Consider the following 26,963-nt stretch of genomic DNA (forward strand, 5'->3'; position numbering starts at 1 on the left):
GGAGGTGTTGTGGTCTCCCCATCTATAGCAGTGTGCACAGTAGAGGCATGCCTTACCCTAAGGTGAGGTAGCTCATTAGAGGGGTGATTGCCATTGCATACCTTGCAACAAACATTGTCTCTCCTGGGAAACAAGTGGCATTTACTTAGTGTTTCCTTGGAGGTTCCCGACCCTTAGGTTTGTTGTTCTCCTTCTTGGTAGGATCTGTACTAAAAGACCTTACTGATTGTGATACCTTGGATGGAGTTGTAGTTTTGCCCTGGACAACCTTATCCCATCATATTATCACTTATACGGATGGCTACCTTGATGTAGGGTTCGAAGGAAGTGGGATTCATAACCATTATGTGGTCATGCAGCTTTGGGTCTGCTAATCCAATGAGGAAGCATGGCAGTAATCATTCGTCACTCATCCTCTCATGTGGTTTACACTGGGAATTGAGGTGTTTGATCCTAGCGATGTAATCCCGGAGGGATTCCTTGTCATTATGTTTCACCTCATATAGATGATTAATCGGGCTCCACCTATGACCACTGGGGGCGAACCCTACAATGAAACCTTTTCGTAATGTCTCCAAGTTGACTTTCTCTTCCGGGCTGAGGGCCCTATACCATTGGCTTACCTTGCCATCCAAACTGAGGCCAAAAGGATTAACCATTTGTAGATCTTCAGGACCACCAAATGCTTCACATATTTGCTCGAATCGCTCCACGTGGGAGACCAGATCTCCTTCTCTAAGGAATTTAGTTATCAACTTAGATATGGCTATGGGTCGACTCTTAGAGGGATTGGTAATCTTTATTGGAAATCTAGATGAGGCTGGGGTTGGGGCGACCCCCCTTCCTAGTGCATTCACTAGGATGTGCATTGCCTCATTTGATAGCACCATTTGGGAAGTTGGTGGAGGCAGCGTCATTGTGGGCCTAATGGGCCATAGAGGCAGCCTTAAGCCTGGCCTAGTGGTAAGATCCACTGGGTTGCTTGTACTGGCATTAGGGTTGTGAAGCTTGCCCCTCCATACATCAGAGTTGCAGTTGCGGGAGTAAATTGTCAGACTCTAGGAGGAAGCGAGTCATGAGGCATCTGCATGGAGGTTCTTTGCATTGGACAATAAGGTGGAACTTGCGGGACCACGTAGTCGGTAATGATGGGGGCACCTAGAAGGTCGAAAGTTCATAAGAGTTTCCCCCTTAGAAGTCTCGTGCGTTACCTCGGCCAAGGTTTTGCTCTACAAAGTCTCTCATCCATACATTCCAAGTTAGGGCACCCTATGAAGGCTATGAGACCTGAGTCCACAAAGGCAGCCTTAGTCCCTACTTGCGGCGTAAGGGCTGGTTGTTGATGGCCTCCCCTTTCTGCGGACATACTGGCAAAAGGTTTCTCCATATCTGCTAAATCCATTTGGCCCAACTGTCCAAACATGTTGGAGATTGTATCTCTTAACCTGGAGGCTATGGAAGGAGCAAGCAAATTAGGTGGAACTAAGCTGGTGTAGGGGGCTTCAGAAGCCCTTTGGGATCATGGGGTCTTGCATTTCCCCATTCAAGCTCTCCGTCTTGTTGGAGCTAGAGGGGTCATCATGTTGAGGCTCGAACATGGAGAGAGCTAGGAATGGAGCTCCCGATCCCAATTTAGGGCAAAAAGTGGGCTGAGCATAGCTCAAAACATTGTCCTCGGGCTCGAGTTCCTTGGAAAAATTCTTCTAGATTTCAAGTGCATGTATAAAATCTCCGCGAAGGTACAATCTACCTCAAATTTAATTCTGTACTTTTTTGGTAGTGGGGTTTTTCCCAAAGCTATCCCCATGGTTGTTGGGTTCATTATAAGGCGATGAGCGTAGGGATAGACCTATAGCAACGGGTGTAGGGATAAAAGTATGGCGATGAGCTTAGGGATAGAAGAATGGTGATGGGCATAGGGATAGATTGTTGACACGTGTCAACAGGCTGGGGTGAGGATGGTATGCCCACAGTCATGGGTTTAGCACTAAAGCATTGGGCGGTGGGATGATCAGGTCGGTAGGATGTGAATATGGCAACGGTCGAGGCATTAGCTATAAGCTGATGGGCATGGGGATATACTTCAAGAGATGGTCAACGAGGTAGCTACCTCAGAGGGATGTGAGTATGGTGACAGTTGTAGGGTTGACAGTAAGCCGATGCGTCGTGCTGGGCATAGGCTCAAGGCCATGGGTCAAAGACCAGTGGGACAGCAGATTTTGACATGTATTAATGAAGGAGGCGGGTTAGATGGAGGACAGTTGTCAAGTCGTGGGGATAGGGGCTAAGCCGATAGGTCAACACATGTTTGACCGTAGGGATAGCGCTAAGATGATGGGTCGTGGGGATAGCACTAAGGTGACGACCTGTGGGGATAGGAGATGTGAGAACATGAAATTTTCCGATGTCTATTTGGTGATTTTTGAGTTTTTATTCTAGCTTTGAGTGTTTGTGGGTGCTATACACTACCTACACTAAGCAAAAAAGAGCAAAAAAATCCACTTTTGGTGCACAAATGAGAGATTCCTACATGTGGGGCTATCAACACTCAAAAACCACTTTGCATTTGAGATTCCATCTTCATTTTTGGGTGTTTTGTTGGAGTTTTATATTGCACACACCTTAGAAATCCTCTAAACTAGCTTCCTATCAGTTCAATACACTAACAAACATAAAAAACAAGCTTCACATGGTCAAAAATTTCCAACTGAAAATGACAGTTTTCATCTTTTTTCCATCCAACACACACTTCTTCACTCATTCCACTCCTACAACTCCACTATCAAAGCTCCAAGTTAAGCTTGAAACAATGAGCAATGGGTAAATAATGAGAGAAAGGAATTGCAATGCAAAAGCATACCTTGAACTCCTCGGTAGAGGCACCAAAGATGTGGTCTCAACGGTAACTCACGTGTTGTGGGGATCTTGAAGGAATGCCGATGGAGTCTCTGCTCCAAGCTACTCCTTGTGAGAATAATGCAAAGCACGAGCCATCTACAACAAGTGTCACTCAAGCGGCTCCTAGATTTGTTGCAATGTGTTTCCACAAGAGAAAGAGGGGGAGAGGAGAGGGAGAGGGAGAGGGGAAGGGAAGAATGAAGGGGGATGGAGTGGCAAACACAAGGGAACTACAAGGGAAACAAGAGAACGCCCAAAGACACTCTTGGAAGAGAAGAGGGAGCTTGTATTCCAAACTTGTGCATACAAAAAATGAAGACCACAGTCAACCATTTGGCCTTTTATACAAGTCACATTTTGAAGGGAGGGCCAACCATTTTCCTTAGACCACTCTCTCTTACATCTCTTTTGTTACAACCACTTTTGTTACCTCTTTCCTTATACCACTATCTCTTATATCTTTTTTGTTACAACCACTTGGGCCCCCAAGGCATTCTCTAAACCTCCTCTTTTCTTCAAATGGCTCTTCTGTTATCCATATACGGGATCCAAATGGCTCTTGTATTATCCTTGCCAATTTGGATGATCCCGGTGCCTGCCTCTGTCCTAAACCATTTGAGGCTCAAAACACACACAGGACCGGGTCAATGTTGAGCCATTTGCAGCTCAAACCCCATAAGGCTAGATTGATGTTGAGTCATTTGTGGCTCAAAACCCATAGGGCTAGATCCATCACTATGCTCCATGGCTATAGCTGTTAAGAACCAATTACTATGGATTGTTGCCTTTCCTTCTTAGAAAGGTTAGCTCCATTTTTCCTAACCCAGTGCTAAGGATGGTGACATCCTCTCTAAGGTTTTATTTGGAGTTCTTTAGAATTCTTGCAATATAGAATGAGAGCTCTTCTTTGTACAAAGGAATTATTGTTTCTTGTGTCATAACAAGCATCATTATATGTTGTTTGTCGGGGTATCATAGTTTGATTTCAAAGCACCAAGCTTGTCTATGCACTTTATATTCATCATCAAATCAATCATTTTGAGGGACAGACCCCTTCAGTTGGATTTCTCATGGTTGATTGCATATGGGATTTAGTGTGGTGCTTTGACATGGATGGATTTAGTGAGGATCTAACATGTATAACTCTTTGACTGTAGTCATCCTTGTAATCCATTATGAGATGGTCTTGTCATGATGTTATAAGAATTGAGATTATCCCATTATTCTTTAATCTTTCAATATTTAGTTGTGGGATCTAACATTTTGTTGCACAACAGATGCAGTGCGTGCTTGTTGCTCGTATGAGTGTGTAGCAGTGTGTGCAATAGATGTGTAGCAGTGTGTGCACACTTACACAATGAGCGATGATATGTGTAGCAGTGTGTGCACCATGCGTACCCATGGCTGGATATATATGGCTATGGCCATATGAGTATGTAGCAGTGTGTGCCCCACTTGCACGATGACGGTATGTGTAGCAGTGTGTGCACCATCCGTATGATTTTATGCATGTGTAGTAGTGTGTGCACCATGAAATGGTATGTGTTGCATGTGTGCACCATCCATCCATGCTTTGTTGACTTTGCATCGCTTAAATGCTGAAACATTGATAATATTGGTGATTGTTTCCAAGGTTTCTTATGCTTGAAATATTTGCATTATTGATGGATAATGTGAATTCAGGGGAAGAGTAATTAATCGGGCGATGGATATTGGCAGCAAGCATTTTTGTGCACATAAGGTACAACCAGTGATAAACAAGGCTTACTTCAGAAAGCCTAGTTTTTGAAATTACAAATGCTCATGTACATATTCTAATTTTTGGAACATTAGAGGCTTAGCGTAATCATATTAACTATAGTGGGAAAAGCAAACCCTATTTCTAGAAAAAGCAAGATATTGTGTGTTTGGCTTATCTCCAGTTCATGCATGGAGGAGATGTACGTGAGCTTGTAATAGTTGTTGCTCAAAATTATGGAATCAATCAAATACATAGGAAGTGGAAGACGAGCACCACTCCTATGGAGGGAGTTTGTTGCACCTAGCGTGCTTGTCTTCTTTTCTATTTGTGAGCTTTGAAAGTCGTGCATATTCATGCGTATAGTTTCCATTGTGTTTTTCGATGATTTGTAGGTTCCACGAGTGTTTCTCATTGTAGTGGTATCAGAGCAAAGGCTTCGTTAAGTCATAGCATAGGACACACGTGGCCTTGCAAGGAAAGCCAAAAACGGTGAAAGTGCAAAAGGAAGCGACACAAGTATGAGGGAAAAGGAAAATGGAAAAAAAATTTCACAGAAGACCACTCAATCAGAATGCAATGCCAATCGGCCAAAGCTCCACCAAGGCGACAACAACCAAGGCATAGTCCTTGGCATACCTAGCACCACAGGCATCATTGGTGGTGTTGGTTACGTGAGGAAGACTTTTGAGATTGCTCTCAAAACTTCTTGAGATATCACCCATCTCGATATTGCTCTAGCCTAAGCACGCTTAACAATTGTGATTATCCACTAGGTTAAGTCACTTTGTTGTTCTATACTCCATAGTTTCTGAGCATAAAGATATCTTTCAAGGGAAAAACTACAAGGAAGGGAGCAACTCAAAGGATTTTGGAAGCAGACAAGCAAGTGTTTACAACCACAAGACACAAACTACAAGTGCTCTTGGACATGAGCTTTGCTTTGTACTTTGCAACGTGAGCACACTCATTGGAATTGTGTCTGAGAGGCCACAAAGATTTTATACTCAACAAATAGCCGCTTTTAAATATTGGGAACCGAATTGGGATAAGTCTTGTGTCTGTGTGTATTTCCTTTCATAGTGATTTTTCTTGCTTGCACCATGCACAATTCTAACTATGTTAGGAAAGCATATTCTATCAGAGATATGTCAACTTGAAGACCTACACCATGTCAAGGATGTGGGAAACAATCACTACTACCAGTAGAGAGAAGTACAACACTGAAGAGAAACTCACTGAGGAAGGGTGGCATGTTGAGATATCGAGCTCCACTCGTGATATGCCAGGGTGACTGTTGTGCATTTATGTCACCGACTTGTTAGCTGCAGATGCGGTTGGTACACCACCCATGAATAATAGCTAGATGACAGCTATCTTTATGTACTCTAGTTAGTGGCTCAGTTAGTATGCCACCTTAGTTAGCTGAGTTTGGTTTGAGACCAACATATAGGGTTCACCTATTCTTTTGTACTTAGAGTTCTTTTAGCTTTCATAACTAAGAAAAGGAAAACTATTTTTAGCCTCCACCTTTGTGTATATTCCCCCATTGTGTATGTGAGAAAGCCGCAAGTGAGATCCTTCCTTCTCTCCCACTCTCCACACGGCAAGCACCCTATCAACACGAGAAGTGACTTTGCCAAGACAGTGAAGATGCACTACAACAAGTGACATCAACTTGGAAGCCCCCTATATCTCATGCAAATGAGGAGCCTATGATTACATCAAATTCATTGGAGGCATGGAAACAACATGTGTAGGACCTTGAGAAGGAACTTGAGTACATGCGCAATATGTGCAATACACACAAAGACAATGGAAAGCATACAACTCGAGTACTCAAGGAGTTGATTGAAGTCATAAAAAAGCGTAGGAAAGATGAAGATGATGGTGAAAGCGACAATAGTGAACCATTGGATGCCTCCGATAATTAGTATGGAAGAAGCAAAAAAAGACATCAAAGAAAGAAGAAGCATCATGTGAAGACTTCATTGCGGTGACACCACAACACTACCCCTTCGCATGAATCTAGTGATGATGGAGACAACTGGGGAAGGCCATCCTGAAGGCACTCAAGCTTCGCGATGAAAAGAAGTCAAGTAAGGTCAATCACCAAACTTTTACTTTTCCAAAGTATGATGGTGAAAGAGATGGACATGCTTTACTTGCTTGGATTATTTCCTTCAACCAATACTTTTTGGGGGAGCAATACCAGGAGATGGAGAAGGTGAAACTTGCTGTGAGTCACATGATAGGCAGAGCACAATTATGGTGGAGTGTACTTGTAGAAAGCACACACATTCCAAAGACATGGGAAGCATTAAAAGAAAAAACTAAGAAGCGCTTCCTACCTACACAGTTTGAAGAGGATACTCATAGGCAATGGCGAAGAATGAGGCAGCTAGACAATGAAAGCATGGATGCATACACTGAGAAATATTTTCAGACCTACTTGAATTATAGACCATTCAAAAAGTACCACGAAAGGAGCAATGTCGTACCTTTATTGAGGGTTTGCGCCCTACTATTAATGCTAATGTGCGCATGCTTTGACCATCTTCAACTTTTGATGCTATGGACTTGACATTAGAATCAGAAAGGAAATAGGTAAGAAGCTTTGCTACTTGCACTCCTCGAGCAAAGAAACATACTCCATTTCTCAAGAAGGAGGGCCGAACTGGTAGAGTTGATGGTAAGACTAATTGGAAGCCTGCTAAATCAAATATAAATTGAAGAATTGGTATACTTCTCAAGTGTTATAGTTGCAAGGAGAAGGGGCACTATTCTTTTGAATGTCCCACTTGCTACATGCAAGAGGCAATAGTGAACTAGCCATAGCCTAAAGATATTCATGAGTTACAATCTTTTCTAGGTCTGTGTAGTTTTTACCAAAGATTTGTTAAGAATTTTGCACACAAGGCACATCCATTGATTAAACTTCTATGTAAGACAAGCCTTTCTCTTGGGAAGAAAAACACACTTTAGCCTTCCAGTGACTTAAAGAGGCAATGTCCCAAACATAAGATTTGACCATGCTAGACTTCATGAGACCTTTCTTTGTCATGGTCACATTGATGCCAGTGGGCAGGGCTTTGAGGCTGTTCTTATGCAAGATAACCATCGATTGCCTTTGAGTCACGTAAGTTGAAACTAGCGGAGCTAAAGTATTCCACATATGATAAAGAATTAGCCATGGTAGTCCATATCCTTAAACTTTGGAAGCACTATCTTATGGGTTTTAAATTACTTATTATTAAGATTGATCACCAAAGCCTGACATCTCCTTACTCAACTGGTGATCTTTGATCAACACATAAAATGGGCTGCATTTATTGACCATTTAACTGATGATCCAATACCAACTAGGCAAAGACAATGTAGTTGCTGATGCATTGAGCCGATGACCAAGCTTATATAATATCTCTATCATCGAGGGAGACCCTTTTGAGCCTATGAAGGATGCCTATGCTAATGATCGAGACCTTTCAAAAATCTGGCATAAAATTAAGCTAGCCAATGGTACCCCTATCACCTCATATTCCATTCATAATGACTACCTTTTCTATGAAAAGCACTTGTGTATCACTGCATTGTTTCGTCGTTTGGTACTAGAAGAGGTACATCAACCACCCTACATGGGGCATGGAGGTATCATTGCAATGTATCAAACTATAGTTCAAGATTTTTTATGGCCCAAGCTTAAAGTTGATGCTGCATCGTTTGTTGCACAATGCCTTATTTGCCAGAAAGTCAAGAGCTACAAGGGCAAATATCAAGGTTTGCTTATGCCTTTACCCATTCCTGCTGGTCCATGGGAACAAATCTCTATGGATTTCATTATCGGATTTCCTACAACTAGCTTAGGTTTTGATATGATTTGGACTATCATAGATAGATTTATCAAATAGGTTTATTTTATTCTGTGTAAAAAAACTTTGACAGTAGTTCAAGCTGCCAATGGTACCCCTATCACCTCATATTCCATTCATAATGACTACCTTTTCTATGAAAAGCGCTTGTGTATCACTGCATTGTTTCATCGTTTGGTACTAGAAGAGGTACATCAACCACCCTACATGGGGCATGGAGGTATCATTGCAATGTATCAAACTATAGTTCAAGGTTTTTTATGGCCCAAGCTTAAAGTTGATGCTACATCGTTTGTTGCACAATGCCTTATTTGCCAGAAAGTCAAGAGCTACAAGGGCAAATTTCAAGGTTTGCTTATGCCTTTACCCATTCCTGCTGGTCCATGGGAACAAATCTCTATGGATTTCATTATCGGATTTCCTACAACTAGCTTAGGTTTTGATATGATTTGGACTATCATAGATAGATTTATCAAATAGGTTTATTTTATTCTGTGTAAAAAAACTTTGATAGTAGTTCAAGCTGCTCATTTGTTCATCAAGCATATATTTGTCCACCACGGCCTTCTAAAAGTAATCATGTCAGACCGAGATAGTAAATTCTGTAGTTACTTATGGACAACATTTTTTAATAGTCTTGGTACAAAGTTAGACTTCTCCACTGCTTTTCATCCAAAGTCCAATGGTCGAACTGAAGTCACACAAAATGCTATTTGTGACATGCTGCATGCTTATGTATCAGGTCAGCTAGGCAAATGGGACAAATATTTACACATTTTACAGTTTGCCTACAACAATACTATGCACTTTGCTACAAGTAAATCACCATTTCAAGTTGTATGTGGCAAGACTATTCCTACTCCATTGACCCATCTTAAGCATAAAGTAGAGGCAACTGACCGATTCATTGAGGACTTCTCTACAATTATGACTACTATTTGTAAGAACATAGAGCACGCTCAAGCTGTCTATACTAAATATGCCAACAAGGGTAGAAAAAGAGTTATATTTGAAAAAGGCAACCTAGTCATGTTAGGAATTGAAAAGCATTTGCTTCAAGGAGAGACCAAGATATTAGAGCCAGATCGTATCATTGATACACAAATCACTAAGACAAGACATGGAAATTCATATCCCATTTATCTTCTTACATTCAGGAACCGCCCTATAGAGGATGCCAAGTGGATGCCCGCAAGATATTTTCACCATTACCCTGATTTGTTGACTACCTTTCTATCATGCGACTGTGATATCAAGCAAGAGGGATGTTATGAGAATTGGGATTATCCCATTATTTTTTAATCTTTTAGTATTTTAGTTGTGGGATCTAGCATTTTGTTGCACAACTGATGCAGTGTGTGCTTGCTATTCATATGAGTGTGTAGCAGTGTGTGGAGCACTTATGCAATGAGTGTGTGCACCACTTACGTGACAAGCGATGGTATGTGTAGTAGTGTGTGCACCATCGATACCCATGGCTAGATATATATGGCTATGGCCATAAGAGTGTGTAGCAGTGTGTGCACCACTTGCGCGATGACAATATGTGTAGTAGTGTGTGCACCATGCAATGGTGTGTGTCACATGTGTGCACCATCCATCTATAATTTGTTGATTTTGCATCGCTTAAATGCTAAAAGATTGAATAATATTGGTGATTGTTTCCAAGGTTTCTTATTCTTGAAATATTTGCATTATTGATGGATGTACAGGGTGAATGCTTCCACCGTTTGTTTCACATGGATCTTTGAAAGCCTACTCTTGATTTTACTAGCTTGTTTCTTAGATAGGTTAATGGTGGTTGCTATGCCTTTGTCGAAAAAACCCCCATCCTATGTATCAGGCACCCTTTGATTCCACTACAACAACTTGCATATTTTGAGAGTCACCTTTATGTAAAATGGCAACTGATTCTTTCTCCTCTATTTGTTAAGGTACATTGAAGTTGTTGAGAAGAGGAACATGAGCATCTCGTTCACATTTCACAATCCCTTTACCCATCAAGTTTGTAATTTTTGTTTAAGGTTCTCCTTTTATAGTAGCCCCTTCTTGCATGCTCATTATAGCCAACCTTGCAGTTCCTTTACCTTGCAAACCTGTAAAATCTAGTTTGAGATCATGTCTAAGAGCAACCCCTCTTGCTCAATCCTTTTAACGAGAGACTTCAAAGGCTTTATAACAACCCACCATTTAGGAGAGGAAGAGGAGGTGTGCTTTGCCTCTTCCTCACCCTCTCTTTCTCTCACCCTTTCTTCTTGGGACAAGTTTTGATTGTACTTCCACAAAGAAAACATGAGCTGGGAAGATTTTTGTAGCCTAGGGGGTTGAACTCAATGACTCAATGGCACAAATCAAACTTGGAGTAAATTAGTATCTTTGCAGGAAGTTCCTGACCAATGTCCATTAGAATACAGATTTGTGAGTGGGCATGGGTTTTAAATGAAAAATTGCTTCATTTTTCAAATCTCAATACTTTTCCTTTCGCTACATCCTTATTTGCAAATGACTTCATTTGTAAAAGATCTCTTACTCTAAAATCTAAAGATGTGTGCTTTGTATTCTTGATGAAATTTGTTGGATAAGTCTCATCTCTGTCCCATGTGATAAAAGCTTTGTTGGGCTTATTATTGGACACAAAATGTCCAAGTGTTTACATATCTCTAAATTAATGCTTTATCTCAACATGCAGGCTTAGAATCTTTGATACAATAATAACTGCTAAATTATCTACACCGTCTTCTAAAATGGCAAATAGAATTTGGATCACTCTCATGGATCATAGAATTTAGAACCCCTCCACCCTATAAAAAAACTTTGTTGTCATCTCCTTTGTGAGTTTCCTTTGCAATCTGTGCAACATTTATAAAAAAACATTACTCTCAATTCTATATCTAATTACTACTTGCAAATGTTTTATAGATATGTTTATTTTAGTTTCAATTTTATGGTGAAAAAATTTTACGAGGGCCTTATATAGAGCTAATCAAACTTACAAGTTCTCAAAGATTTTTTACTAAAAGATTCCCTTTGATTTTTCTACTATATATATTTTTGGTGGGACATGCAAAATTCTCATTTTTGAGCATGCATGGAGCACAATGTGTAAGTGAAAGCACACAAGAGGGACGCAAGTTCGTGCGAGGCGGTGCGAAGAGACTTCGATTGAGCAGGTGATTTTAATTTGCAGGTGCTTTTTTCAGTCTTTGTGTATGGTTGGTTTATTAACAATTAAGGATCTTATTTCAAGGTTTCTCTCACACACATTCATGCAAGAGGGGGACGTGGTTGTGGATGCATTTGTAGGCATGGGCAACAGGGCACGTGCATGTGCAGAGCTAGGTAGACATTGTGTCTCTCTTGAGAAAGATGATGAAATGGTGATTGTTTACTTGAGGCCCTTAGAGCGCAAGCATCCAGATGCTAAGAAAGGGGAATGAATTTTTCCTATTTTGTGATGACAATGCACATTTTGTGCTCTAGGGCTTTGAACAAATGTTTATGTATTTGAACTTATATTTGTTTAAATTTTGTGGACCATTGCTTTGAACAGATGTTTCATTTTATCTCTATGGTTTGTGTTTTTCACTGCTTGTTACATCCATTAGGAAAAAGAGAGTAGGTAGAATTTTTTGAACATAGATATCAGATGATGCGTGAGGAATAGAGTAATGAAGTGAACTAGGAAGTTGTAGACCATTGAATGAGCTGTGACTTTGTTTTTGGAATCATGTCAATCAGAGACCTAGAGAGAGAGACACGTTTCCTTTTATCTCTATAGTTTGTGTTTTTCACTGTTTGTTACATCCATTAGGAAAAAGAGAGTAGATAGCAAATTTTGAACATAGATATGAGATGATGTGTGAGGAATAGAGTAATGAAGTGAACTAGGAAGTTGTAGACCATTGAATGAGCTATGACTTCATTTTTGGAATCATGTCAATCCGCTCGCCTAAAAATTTTACCCCTCGTAGCAATGGTTGATTCAATCCATTTTCATGCTTCCCAAGGCTGGTCAGTTTCTTCTCACAATGGTTGCTTGTGGCTTTCAACCATACACAGGGTTAAATATTGAGGCTAGCTACCCACATCTTCATCTCATTTGTTGGCCAAATTTTTAACAGAAAAAATATAGTAATTACTAGCCGATTTCCCGCAGATACTAACTGATTAGTTTCAAGTTTGAGCTTCATATTTGGTTGGCGGAATGCTCCTTGCAGGTTCCTTGACTTCTCCCTTCAAAGAAAGTTTATCTTGCTCCACAAACCAATTCATGGCCTTGCGTGGATGATTCTTTTGCTAGTCATCACATGCCATTTTGATGTTTGTGGCTACTTCTTTCCAAAACATGCCATGTTCTTTATTATGAGGAGGCTTATGGTCTTAGAAATCGGTCTGGTTCAAGTTAATGATTACCAACGAATTGTTGTCCGAAACCCTACTATGCCATTCTTTCACAAATGGTTGCTTATTCCCAAACATGCCATTGTTTGAATTATAGGTGGTAGTAAGATAGATCTATTTAGATTGCCAGATACCACCACCCACCTAGGCACGGTGCTCCGCTTGTTATTGGATCCACTGGAACATGGCTGCCCCTTGCCACTATAGTCTAGCTTTTGCTAACTGCCGGATTTCATAGACTGGATCAACCAAACACCATGACACCATCAGAACGAGTATGGCCAAGATAAAGCAAAACTTGCGCTACAGTTCTAAAGAGCTCCATCTTCTAGTCAAAACGGAATCACCGAATTGGTTTGGAAACTCCTAAATCAGACAGTAGATCAGGTCTCTAAATATTTATTGAAAAATCTTCGAATAGGTTTATTATTGGAACTATGGGCAAATATGTGAGCATGCCCTTTGATCAACGCAGACTGCAGTAGCCTCATCCTTCCATGGTCTCTCAAGAAATTAAGGCCCTTTGTCGATTGTCGTTGGTTACACACAAGAGTCTACCATTGCAATCCTTGCCAATGATGGCTAGCCATATTGCTCTTAGAATGCTCTCATCGCTTCTTAAATTGAATTTGGGTGCAGTCTTTTGAAGAAATTCAAAAGTGTTGGAGTGTTGTTCTCTTGTGTAGATTGCCGTTGATGGATTGCTCTCTTTCAAGTCATTGGGGCTGGCTGCCTCTCTATTTTCTACCTGGGCTGGCGTTTTGGCAATTTCTAACCAACACTGCTTTCAAGACAATCAGTCATCATTAATAATGGGTGGCTCGCATCATCATGAGACTTTCCTCCTCTTTACGGCTGAAAATATAGACCGCTGCTTGCAAACATGGTTACCTTTTCTCAATGCTGGCTTCTTTTCTTCTTTAGATCATCACGCTTTGTTGGCTCTACCATCCTCAAGAAATCACCCTTTCAAAGTTCATCCATTTTGAAACCTCTCCAGAGTTCTAAACGTTCGAACCAACTCCAGGATCGCTAGTGTAACAAGTAGAGATTAAATCTACATTTCTACCTATTAGGAATTCAAATTTGAGGAAGGGAGGAATATAAATTAGACTCCAAAAACTCAGAAATACAAATAGAGAAATTATTATAACTCGCATACGTGAAATACATGAGTGAATCTCTCAAGAGAGAAGACTAAGGGAAGTTATGGGTCCATTCACACCCCTTCACATCCCCCCATGTGACTATTCCCTAACCTTTCTCGAGGTGCCTAGCTATCCCCTTACACTAGGGAGAAGTTGGGAGGACAATCTTGAGGCAGGAGCTCCTTAGGTTCCATCCTCAAGGATGTCTGATTTCTCCCCACTTAGCAATTCATAACATCCTTGCTATTTTTTATTACAAAAAAAGATCAACGTAAATCTTAATGAAACTCCACAATTTAGTCAGGTTTCATTTAGTTTCACCAATTCATTTCCATTGTATGTCATATTTCCTCACTTCTCATAGCTTATGTATACTTTGGGTGATTCTTTGCTACAACTAGAGATGATCTATACAAAAGTCATCCCCTCTTTTTCCATTATTTTTGTTGGCTCTTCTTTCCATATGTCTCTTGTTTGGCACACAATTGGTGATCAAGGGGCCTCTTTTGGGTTTTGCATGATAGTATTTGGGATGACTAAGTTTTATAGTGAGCCTAGGGAATTGAGGGGAGAGGGGGATTGTTGTCCAAGAAGGTAGGGTCGAAATGACTTGGGAAAAAAGGCACGGCAGGATTTCTAAGAAGCCCATTTTGGGCTTTTTGTATTGCATGGTAGCTTGAGTGTCATGGTTGTTTTAATAGCTCGATGGTTGTTGATGGTAATAGATGACAAATCAATGCCCTCCCATTGGAGTTCACCTAAGTGTTGTTGATGATGATGATCCTTGTGAAAACCTGCTAACACCTTCACCACTTGCTAAATAAGATGTCCCTTGTTGATAAAGATCAACAATCAATGACTATGCATGGTGGGTGTGATAACCACTTATTGATAGACCATTTACTGTTGAGAGTATTACTTGATGGTAACCATCATCGATGGCCGCTTGAGAGTATTGAGTGACGACTATCTCACACCCCTACTTAGATGGAGGATTTGGCCTTATCCACTGGCAACCATCAACGATGGTTGAGAGAGAGAGAGAGAGAGAGAGAGAGAGAGAGAGAGAGAGAGAGAGAGAGAGAGAGTTATATTAACATCTTCGAGAGGCCTCATGGGTCTATGAGACAAAGTACAATCAACAAAATAGCTCATACAAGCTACCACGGGCTAAAGCAAAGGGCTCACTAAGGCCCTTGCTGAGTGCTAACCTAAGCTAATAATCTTAAAAAAAAACTTAGAATCACACTCTCAGAGCTCTCAAGAGACGTGCAAAAGCTCCAAAGACATATCCAAGAGTCGTGGTATCTCTTCGATAGGAAGCAAAGATGAACTAACTCAAAGGCATAGAAATTAGTGATGTGTCTCTGTGCTTGATCAATGTTCCGTGGTGTTGTCTCCCTTGCTATCTGAAAAAAGTGGCAACTGATGACTAGAGTAATGATGCCAACCATGTGACTAAAGGTGAATATAAGAGCCGAGAGAGAGAGAGAGAGAGAGAGAGAGAGAGAGAGAGAGAGAGAGAGAGAGAGAGAGAGAGAGAGAGAGAGAGAGAGAGAGAGGGGAGGGGGGGCGGGGATGAAAAAGATGGCACATAATGACGAGAGAGAGAGAGAGAGAGAGAGAGAGAGAGAGAGAGAGGGGGGGGGGGGGAGGGGGGGGATGAAAAAGATGGCACATGATGACTAGAGTAATGATGTGGCCTACCATGTGACTAAAGGTGAATACAAGAGACTAGAGAGAGAGAGAGAGAGAGAGAGAGAGAGAATTGAAGAAGGTGGCACTTGATGACTAGAGTGCCTACCATGTGACTAAATGCAAATACAAATGACCAAGATGTGGCCTACCATGTGACTAAATGCACAAATGACCGAGGTATGGCCAAAAGTTCAAGTCGTGATGTCTAAATGAGCAAAACCATCTCATTGGGTACATAATGAGCTTGAGAAATGATCTCTAGAATTCACCAAAATCAATTAAAAATGAAGCCAGTATCTTGTATTTTCAGTTCTTGAAATTTGGGTTCAAGGTATGCCCAAGAAAAGAAGGCCCAATTCGGGATTAAGAATGGGTCGTAACTACTATTGGACTGGTTAGCTTGTTATTGTGCCAACTTATTATAAAGATAGGCAAAAAGCTTAACTAAAGCAAGAGGCTATGTAGCTAAGGTTTAAGATTACTCAATTTTGAAACTTAGCTTTAAAAAATCTAAATTCGACAATAATTTAAAACTTAAGTCAAAATTTTACCAAGGATAAAGGATGACCTCAGGGAGCTTTTTACAAGGCTGTAATCGGGAGGCACATGACGGGAAGTCCGACCGATAAGCAGATGTCATTACAGTTGTACCACGTGGTATTTTCAGAACTCCTTAGCGTCGCGGGTGTGCAAGCTGTGTAATAGTTGGGTAGATTGATGAGCAGCGCCGAAGATGCGTGGAAGAGTTGCGCATCTGGGATGTGGTCATGCAAATAGCCAGTGAGCAAGGTGATCGTCTGAGCATGGGTACGGTTACGTGCGCAGTGCCTTGGTTGGTGGCGGCGAATCCTGAAGCTACTGTATGGTCACGGGAGTTGCTTCGTGATATTCCGTCAACTCCATGGGAATGGGTTCAAATAACATCTACAAAGTCTGAGAGACAGAGGAGTGGCGCAGATTTTCAAGGCTTGCAAAGGCTTTGGCAGAAGAAATAAGTTCAGGACATCTGCCTTACGTGGAGCTTCGAGGGAGCATCTTTTTTTTCCCTTCTATACAAATTTTCAGTTTGTAGTCTATTATTCCTGTACAGCAAAGGGGAATTTGAAGTGAAAAAATAAAAAATAAAAAATAAAAAAAAATCTATTTTCCCTTTTGAAAGAATGGACGTAGAGGGACAAGATTCTAGGGTAAATCCTGGTGAATCTAGAGTGCGATCTACGCAACAAGTGTCCCATCACACAACACCTTCTCTGGTGGGTAGGATTTCTGTACTAGAAGATGCCTTACAATAGTCTATGAACCAGCAGCTTGAAGTGAATGCTGGTTAAAATGAAATTAGAGAGATGGTGCAAGCCTTGTCGGCTAGACCATCTAGAAATGAAAAGGGCAAAGCTCCAGCAGAGCCAGAGCCCAGTATACACTCGTGGGAACGTGCGAAGGTCAAGGTACCTAATATTGCCAATTATAGACAAAAAAAGTACGCTGGTCGGATGACTGAGCACAGTTCTGATGTGATCAAGGTTTGGTTACACAAGTGGGAAGAAGCCTTCACCATTTGTGAAATCAGATCTGATCTTAAGAAAATCCGCGAGACCACTCACCTGTTTATTGAGGCAACGAATAGGTGGTGGATAAAACAACAGAAAGATCAGGCTACCCCTACCACTGGGAAGGGTTTAAGGCTGAATTTAAGAAACACTTTCTTCCACCTGACGGAGAGTCCCGAGCTTGGGATGCTTACAGAAGCCTTTACCAGAGGAATTTGTCGGTGGCAGAGTATACTGACAAGTTCAGGGAATGTGTTATGAAAAACACAGACCTTCTCCCTATGTCGGTTCACTTGAAAGACTATATCTATGAACTAAACGACAGGATTAAAATGGAAGTTCAGGCTAAATATGTGACTACATTAGATGAATCTATTGCAGTAGCCCTAGACTATGAGGATGCCAGAGGCAGACCTAGTGGGTTTGTGCAGACAGGGACTCAGCATGAGTACCCGAGAAAAGGGGGATTTCAAAAGAAATGGACTTCAAAGGTAAGTGTCTCGCAACCAAGTGGCCAAACCAAGCAGGTGAAGCCGGTTGAGGGACAAGCAAAGGCAAGAACCACCGTTGGGGTGAAAAGAAAAGTAACTCCAATGGTAGCCCGCCGGGCTTGGTCAAAGTCCTCGTTGACCCCTAAGCAAAAAGAAAAAGCTAGAAAAGGATTGTGCTTCGGCTGCCTTTAGCAACATCAGTGGAAAGATTGTCTACTAAACAAAGACTGTCGCACGGCCAATATGATAATATCTGAATGCGACGCGGGAATCTAGGAGAGTCCCAATGCAGAACATATGCAGATGCAATTGGCGGGACCTTCTCAGAGGTTAGTACCTGTGTTGTTAAGTGTGTCTGTTACTAAGTTAGTAAGCGGTGCACCCGATAACATCCTTTCAAAGCCCGCAGCAACGGGGTATACGGCTTTCGATGAGCCCGAGTTGATTAAATGAAAGGGCAAGTAGCCAATCATGATGTGATTGTATTGTTTGACTCAGTGTCAATGCACAATGTAATTAACTCGAAGCTTATTAAGAGGCTCAAGTTGAAAACTAGTCCATCTGACTATGCTTATACGGTCAGGATGGCGGACGGAAGTTCAACTGAAGTGTGGGACCAGAGGGTTACCCCGTTGGAACTTCAAATATAGGACTATGTTGAGAAGCTGTTGACCAGGCTTGCTCATGCAAATATAGCCCTAGGCATGGCTTGGCATTTTTGGAAAAATCCAGCCATTGATTGGAAAAAGCATATTTACCAGTTCACGATGAACGGGGTAGAATATGTTTTGCGAGGTGAAAAGGATTTACCTCGAGGACCATTGATTTCAGCCATGGAAATTCGGAAGACTCCGAAAGAGTTTCTATGTCTGTGTATAGCATCGGTAGAGTCGATTGATGATGCATCAGCTAGCACTGAGGCTACCCAAGATGGAAAAATGGCCGAGTTGGCTAAAGAGATATCGGAGAAGTACTCTGATTGTTTTAGGGATGAGTTACCTTATGGGTTACCTCCAGAGCAGAACGTTCAGCATAAAATTGAGCTTATCCCTGGGGCAGAACCTGTAAATAGACCTCCCTATAGATTAAGCTTTACAGAAGAAGCTGAGGTGCCAAGACAATTGGAAGAATACCTCAAGCTGGGGCAGATTCAACCCAGTTTTTCACCTTTTGCTTCGCCAGTGATATTAAAGAAGAAGAAAGATGATACTTTTCGTCTCTGTATAGATTACAGAGCATTGAATAATATCACTACTAAGCACAGGTATCTGATGGCTCGGATCGATGATTTGCTAGATGCATTACATGGGGCCGTAATTTTCAGTAAGATAGATCTTAAGTGTGGCTACCATCAGATCCGTATTAGAGCTGAGGATGTGCATAAAACCGCTTTTAGAAGCAGGTTTGGTCATTCTGAGTTTTTGGTAATGCCCTTTGGACTTACCAATGCTCCAGCTATATTCGTCATGCTTATGAACGATTTACTACGTCCGTATATCGAAAAGTTTGTAGTACATTTTATTGACGATTTTCTGATATTCAATAAAAGTATTACTGAGCATCACGAACACTTAAGAATAGTGTTCAATACTTTGAGGAAAGCCAGTTTTGATGTAAATAAAAAGAAAACTATACTGTGTATGGTAAGACTTGAATATTTAGGATTCATAATTACTCTTGAGGGGGTAGAAATGGATCCAAAGAAAGTGGCTGCCATACTGACGTGGCCAATCCCTCAGAGTTTGACCGCTTTGCGATCATTCTTGGGATTTGTCCAATTTTATCGAAGGCATATCAAAGGATATTCCAAAATAGTATCGCCATTGACTGATTTGACCTCAGATAAAGTACCTTTTATATGGAGACAGATTCAACAGGAAAGTTTTAACACCATAAAACAAGCTGTGGTCTCAGGACCCCGGTGTTAAAAATAGTTGATCCCTAGAAACCATTGTTCCTTGAAACCAATGCAAGTGGCATTGCAGTTGGAGCAGTTCTCCTCCAAGAAGGAAGGCCAGTAGCCTTTGAAGACAAGAAGCTTTCTCCCTCTCAACGAAATTGGCCAACTCATGAATTAGAGTTGTATGTTGTTGTCCATGCTTTGAAAACATGGAGACATTATTTATATGGATCAGAGTTTTATGTGGATATTAATCATGATACTCTGAAACATTTTTGTAAACAACCTGACTTGAGAGGCCGCCAAGCTAGGTGGGCAAAACTCATGCAGGAGTTTAACTTGACGATCTGATACCAAAGAGGGAAGGATAATAAAGTTGCTGATGCGTTGTCACGCATTATGCATAACATGAGTTTCACGGTGTTAGAGAGTGCTCTAATGGCCGAGATTAGAGAAACTCAAAAGGTGGATGAGTTCGTCAAGAGCCTATGGCCTAAGGCTCATATGTTAAAACCCGGGGAAAAGGATGACCTCGCATCCAAAAAAGGCCAAACTTATGCAAGATATGCCATAAGGGATGGTATGCTGAAAAGGAATGGCAAGGTAGTAGTACCTAATCAGAATGATCTCAGGCAGAGAGTCATTCAACAATGCCATGATAGCCCATGTGCGGGACATCCAGGAGTCGAGAAGACATATGATCTCGTGAGACGAGATTTCTTTTAGCCAAAGATGAAAAAGCATATTCATGAATATGTGACACGTTGTTTTTCGTGTCAGATAAGTAAGGCAGAGCGGATGAAGCCACCCGGACTTTTACAGCCCTTGGAGATACCACTAAGTAAGTGGGAGAGCATTTCCATGGACTTTATTGTAGGTTTGCCTACGACACAAGGTGGATATGATTCTATCCTTGTGGTGGTTGATCGCCTTACCAAGATGACTCACTTCATTCCAACTAGAGAGTCTGTTAGTGCCCCGCAAGTGGCGGATTTGTTTATTAGACATATATTTCGTCAGCATGGATTACCCAAATCCATAGTGTCAGACAGAGATGTCAAATTTACCGGTCATTTTTGGACTGCGGTATTTGAGACACTAAGGACTGAGTTGGGAATGAGTAGTGGGGATCATCCAGAAACGGATGGTCAGACGGAAAGAATCAACCAAATTTTAGAGGATATGCTTAGAGCATATGATCCTCAGCGAGTGGGGTAGGTGAATGTGCATGTATCCTAATGGGTCAATGAAACCCTCCGCTATGATATGTAAGAAGTGATCTCTGTAGATGCTAAGCTTCACTGAAAGTTCACTTGGTCCCAACCAAGTCCGAAATGTGTGTAGTTGTAGTAGATCCTCACGAATAACCTAGTTGACCTCGTGTGATATGAGTAGAGAAAATGGAGCATCCATGCTGTACTGGAAGGCAGGTAGTCTATCCATGTGGAGCCCTAATTGCCCAAACCATCTCTTTGTAGTGCATACCAGCACCTCTGGTCTCCTCTTGCTGCAAGTGCCATAGAAGAGGATGGAGCTATCCATGGTAGTGTGCTACGTCCCGAGGTGTAATCCCTATATTCCCTAACTCGGTACAGATATGTGATGACCTAAAATGTAGCATCTAGCTGTAAAGGGGGTTCAGTCCATTTAAACTAAACTATGGTTATAGGCCAGCGAATCCAACTATAGTTGGAATACCTCAGAAAATGCGAAGTGCCTCGAACTTTGTGGTTCAGATGCGAGAGATGCTAGCACTTGCGAGAGCTAACATCCGCCAAGCTATGGATAGAGCTAAGGCATATCCGGATGAAAACCGATCCGCTAGAGAATTCAAGGAGAAAAAGTTTTTCTAAGAGTTCCTTCGCACTCTAAGTCTATGACTGCAGGAGAGTGTGCTAAGTTATCACCTCGATATTGTGTGCCATGGTTAATTCTAAAAAGAATAGGCAAGGTAGCCTATAGATTAGAATTGCCACAGGGTTGCAAGGTGCACCCAGTGTTTCATGTTTCTCGTTTAAAGAAAATTTTGCATATAGGTGACTCACTAATCGAAGGTGTTGTTTTGTTTCAGGAGATAGAGGATAATGCAAGACGCAAACCAGCAGGAATCCTGGACCGAGGAACAATGCAAGAACAATGCAAGTGCGCAATCGGAAGATACCCACGGTGTTGGTTGCATGGCATGGTCTACCTCTATCAGAAGCTACCTGGGAATCCGTATACCAGTTACGGAGAGTATTCCCAGATTTCATCATCGAGGACGCTAATGCTTGAAGAGGGAAGGAATGTTATGCTTTAGCCGAGATAGCATGACCTCGGAAAGATCGGTGGGCATTTTCCCTTAGATGACCGACTTTTGTAATATTTTATGTGCGTAAATAAAATGGTCAAGGGAAGTAACTGCCAAGGTCCTAGGTGAGGGTGTATTGGCATCGACTAGGTGGTTCCTAGTGCTTAGGCCTAGGTGCACCTAAATGTGTAAGAATGCCAAGGGGCAAATGTTTTAATTGTACCCCCAGAGAGGGGTAAATGGTGTACCAAGCTAAAGGTCTAAAATGATGACATGTGGCAAGGGGGAACCATCTAGGGAATTGAGGGCTTGTGGATAGGCATGAAGAATAAGAATTACGTATCTTGTGTGCATGCAATCCATGAGATAGGCTGGGAGGAAAATCGGATGCTATCGCCTGTGATTTTGCCTGTGATTCGACGGAAAGAGCGAGAGATTTGTATTGAGTGTTTCACAAATGATGAAGTGGATAGAATGCAAGCCATCCTACAGCAGGCCAAGGATAACCTTCTCAAAGCACAAGCTAGGATGAAGGAAAATGCAGATAAGAAGAGGCATGTGGAATTTGAGGAGGGAGATTGGGTTCTTAAGAAGGAGGGAGACTTAGGCTATAAACTCTGCTTACCAGCCACAGCCAAGATTCATAATGTATTTCATGTCTCCCTACTCAAGAGGTATGTGGGCCCATCCATTCCAGTTGCAGCAGATTTGCCTCCCATGGATGAATCAGGTCAAATTGAGTATATTCCAGAAAAGATCTTGGGCTATAGAGACAAGGTACTCAGACTTAAAGTCATGGTGGAGTATCTCATCAAATGGAAAGATCTGCCTCAGGAAGAGGCTACATGGCAGCCAGAGAGCATTTTGCAGGAGCATCCACATCTCATGGATTGAGTCTATGCCTACTTGCTCATACCAGGCTGGAATATTCCTACCCTTCTTTCCATTTCAGTTGTACTATTTGTCTTCATTTTGAGGGCAAAATTTCTGTAAGCAGGATGGGATTGTAACAGTAGTCACTTTCAGCTTAGTAGTTAGCTCCATTTTAGTAGGAAACTACTACTTTCCTTTGTAAATGCTACTTTAAACCAGGCAATGCCACGTGGATTCAAAGATCACAGCTTATCCAACAAATGCCTAAACCCTTAGCGACGCAGCCACTAACCTTGGAACCTCACCTCGCAACTTGATCTCTTGCAAAACACAGATGTGACTTCAGATGGTCTTTATAACATCAAGCAGCACCCTGCCTCTCCAATCCCCCCAAGGTTCCACACAAGGAGAGACCATGCCTTGTGAGGTTAAGCCTCTTCAGTTTCAAGCACATCAAAGTAGTTGATGGACGTTTAACCTTTACCAAATTTATGTAGGTCTTGGGCACAGCTCTGTTCGAATCCTCTCAGCAGCAGCTTTCTCGAATCTCCTGCCTGCACTTTAACCTTGGCAAAGAACCCACCCAGGTCCATGTCGTTTGTTTGCAAATGTGCCAGAGGCTTTATTGATTCTTCAATGTGGGGGCATATTTTTCTGAAAACATATTTCTTTAGCCTTCTCAGATTAATCTGAGACCATGCAGCAGTAATCAGCAAAATGGTTGACTCAGAGGAAACTGCAACAGGAATGAGGAAGAGTAGATCTTGGTGATGGCATGTCTTTGGCAGCACGTTAAGTTCAGTCCTTTCCCGCACGTTTGATACAACTTTGTCCAGATTCGATTGTTGATGTGCAGAAGATAAGATTGTTTTGCTTTCTAAAATTACTTGGTGATATGTACATTTGCACATGAAAGCCCCCTTTAGCCAGTAATAACAGTATTTTCATTTGCCAGGAAAACCAAAACTATAGTATTAACCTCTTTACATATGTCAAACTTACTCGGTACTTTATCACGTTCTAGATGATGGAATTCCTTCAATCCACTGGCACAACTCTTTTCTTCTGCAATATATCCTCCCGATGCATCAGCTGTACTCAGGTGAGCTAATTTGAACTAGAGTAAGAGAAAGGTGCTGTCCCTCCTCTCACTCCAAGAAAATACCCTGCTCACTGAATCTCCCGAACTATCTGAAAACTATCTGTCCAGCAGCATCACTGGCTTCCCCCAACTAAAACGTTCCCCTTCTCTTGTAGCCTTTCGCATAAATTCTTCAGAAGGGAGTTTTTGAAGCTAACAGCAACCTTTAAGGAACAGCTTCCAGCTTAACTTCGAATGGAAAATGTACACCATGGAATCCCTGCGGCGGTTCAAAAGGAGAAATAATAGGAGAATATGAGCGAGATCTATCAGCAGGAAAAATGTTTGTACTCAAGGAACACTCCGGTAGCCATTTCCAAACCTTTGCTGTCAAATGATACACCCCAACTCGCCTGAAATCAGTTAGGTATACAGTGATGTGTATCAATTCGTGACCCTTAACACACTGAACCCCTAATGCACGTGCACCTGGGAAGAGGGAAAGCTCTTCTGCTGGGATTTTACAATTATCGATCTCTATCCACAGCATCTGTGTTGGTTCTAATTTCCATATGATTATGGTGCAAGTGGTTTCCTCTACGCCCATAATTAGCAGGTCTCCATTGTGTTCCATCAACTGAGAAAGAAGGGAGCAAGGCAGGGAGTTAAGCGTCTCTAGAGACCAGGAGTCGTCCGCAACATCGTACATGATCAGGCATGTACGGTCCCTGGAGTAGTTTATACTTCGCCAAATCAGAGTTCCATTCCACAGCGTTGCACTCGTCTGATGCGTGAAATAAGGCCAAATGAATCCTTGTTGCAATCGACCTGTAAACTTCCATGAGCGTGTGACAGATTCATACACGAAGGTATTGCAATGGGGAGTGTTTGCATGGAGAGGTATCCTGTCATCATCCATGTCAGAATCGTCCGCACCAAAGGTTAGCAACCACTGGTTGAAATCCCTTTCCTGAATCATTCTTCTTCGGTAAACCTCGCCGCCGATCACGACTTTGTAATGGCTCGTGGAATTGTCCACGACGAGAGCAAAAAGGCAAGGGTCAAACCGCAGATTGAGCTCGTTGTGTTGCCCATCTACTTCTGAGAGGGCTTCTGAGAGGGGAATGGAAGGCAGGTCCCTCCACGACTTGGTAGCCGGGTTACAAACGACATAGTGCTCGGAGTGCGCACCCCATGAACAGCAGAGGAGGCCTCCAGAGGAAGCTCTACAGACGAAGTTGCGGAAGGGGGTAGGATGAATGGTGATCTGGGTACATGGGTGGCCCTGCAAGATGGAAGGAGAGGAACGGCTGAGGGAGGGGGACTCCATGGTAGCGACAAAGCGGGGGGAGCAGGAGGAGGAGGAGAAGGAAAGGGAAAGGTGACGACGGAGGTGCAGGAATCTGGGGGAGTCAGACAAGAGCAAGCTCCATCGTTTACAGACGCAACGGAATCTGATGAAGGAGAGGGGGGGGAGGAAGGCGAGGACGCGGTCCATGACATCGTCAGGGAGGGAGCTCCAGAGGGAAGGAAGCAAGGGGAGGGGGGGGGGAAGGGGAGGAGGAAGTGGGAGGGGGGGGAGGAGGGGTTGGATGGGGAGAATGAAGATGGAAAAACCTGAGGAAGGAGGTGGAGGTGGTGGGTGTCCCATGGCGATTGCTGCTGCTACTCGTCGTTGTCGTCCTCCTCGTCTCATGGCGATTGCTCCACAATCAGCTTTAGCAGCAGCAGCAGCAGCAGCAGAAGAAGAAGACAACCAGCTTTAGCAAGAGCTGCAGCAGCAGCAGCAGCAGAAGACGACGACGACGACGACGACGATGAAATGACGAAGAAGAGCTTCAACAAAACAGCGAGTTTCAAAGTGCCTCCCACATCATCCATACAATTTTATTAGACCTTTTGCTTTTGGCCTGCCCTTCGTTTATCAGAACACAATTAATTTCTTGGGTATTTGTAAACCTTAGGTTTTCATTCGTCTATTATCTATACGAGTAACCTCACCCGTCTACGACGGGCTAGCGACCCGCTCCGTCGGGTCTCAAGATGCTAAAATGTCTGAAACCAACAATAAAACAAAAGAAACATTTAAATGCAAGCAACATACTCTAACAAAAAAAAATCTCTATGACATAGTACTTCAAAATATCACATCCGAAAGTGAAGCCACAGAACTTATTGATATGTTCAAATACACATCCGTAAATAAAGTCATAAGTGGACATACAAAATCCACAATAGACACACAAACATCCCTAAAGGGGAAAGTCTGCGGCCATGTACTATAGGGAAAAGCCTGCGCCAACCATGTACTCCACATCTGCCATGTCCAAAAAAATTCTCTATGACAGAGTACTTTAAAATATCACATCCAAAAGTGCAGTCACATGTCTGAACATGCAATAGCTACATCAAAGAACTGATTGATATATCCAAATACACAGCCGCAAATAAAGTCATAATTGAACATACAAAATCTACAATAGACACACAAACATCCCTAAGGGAAAAGTCTACGGCCATGTACTATAAGGAAAAGCTTGCGACGGCCATTCACTCCACGTCCACCACATCCGCCGCATCCATCGCAGCTACGAACATACAACGGAGTACCAACAGTCGTATCTGGACCAGCATCACATAGAAAGATAATTTAGGAACTATAATTATTGAGCCATAAAACTTTTATACATGTTTGTTGGTAAAACCCAACTCATTCTTTAGAGTACTTACTCAGACACAAAGGGCCATCAATAGTGCTCACAAAGGTGTACGTGTAGTCCCCATTTTGCCCTCGATAGAAAATTCGTGTCCGCACACATTCATAGTATCCCAGCCAGTGAACAGTGATGGTCTGTGGTCCATCATCCCTATGAAGCCGACAAGCTAGGACAGCATAATATCCCAAATGGACTCGTCCATCCAAAGGATTGTGGACGTCGAGATTCATTAAAAACCTTGAATCGGGCACAGTTCTAAAAGACAAACAATAGCATGTTTTCCCACTCACATATAATCCAAAAATAAAGCAA

At 42.1% G+C, this 26,963-nt stretch overlaps 2 protein-coding genes across 2 annotated transcripts; one reads left to right on the plus strand and one right to left on the minus strand.

Moving 5' to 3' along the window:
- Positions 1-22,367: 22,367 nt before the first annotated feature.
- LOC147890808 (uncharacterized) lies at positions 22,368-22,874 on the plus strand. The gene has a single exon (XM_087389842.1). It carries the CDS (start codon positions 22,368-22,370, stop codon positions 22,872-22,874), a length of 507 nt encoding a protein of 168 aa, XP_087245968.1.
- A 303-nt stretch (positions 22,875-23,177) lies between these two features.
- Positions 23,178-25,733, minus strand: LOC147890809 (F-box/kelch-repeat protein At5g15710-like). The gene is made up of 2 exons (XM_087389606.1): positions 23,856-25,733; positions 23,178-23,542 (listed from the first exon to the last, which is right to left on the minus strand). Exon 1 carries the CDS (start codon positions 25,628-25,630, stop codon positions 24,161-24,163), a length of 1,470 nt encoding a protein of 489 aa, XP_087245732.1. The 5' UTR covers positions 25,631-25,733; the 3' UTR covers positions 23,178-23,542; positions 23,856-24,160.
- Between the last annotated feature and the right edge of the window lie 1,230 nt (positions 25,734-26,963).

This window comes from Dipteris shenzhenensis, chromosome 18 (assembly GCF_047967505.1).
Source record: "Dipteris shenzhenensis isolate YYH24624 ecotype China chromosome 18, Dip_SZ_1.0, whole genome shotgun sequence".
Classification (NCBI taxonomy): Eukaryota; Viridiplantae; Streptophyta; class Polypodiopsida; order Gleicheniales; family Dipteridaceae; genus Dipteris; species Dipteris shenzhenensis.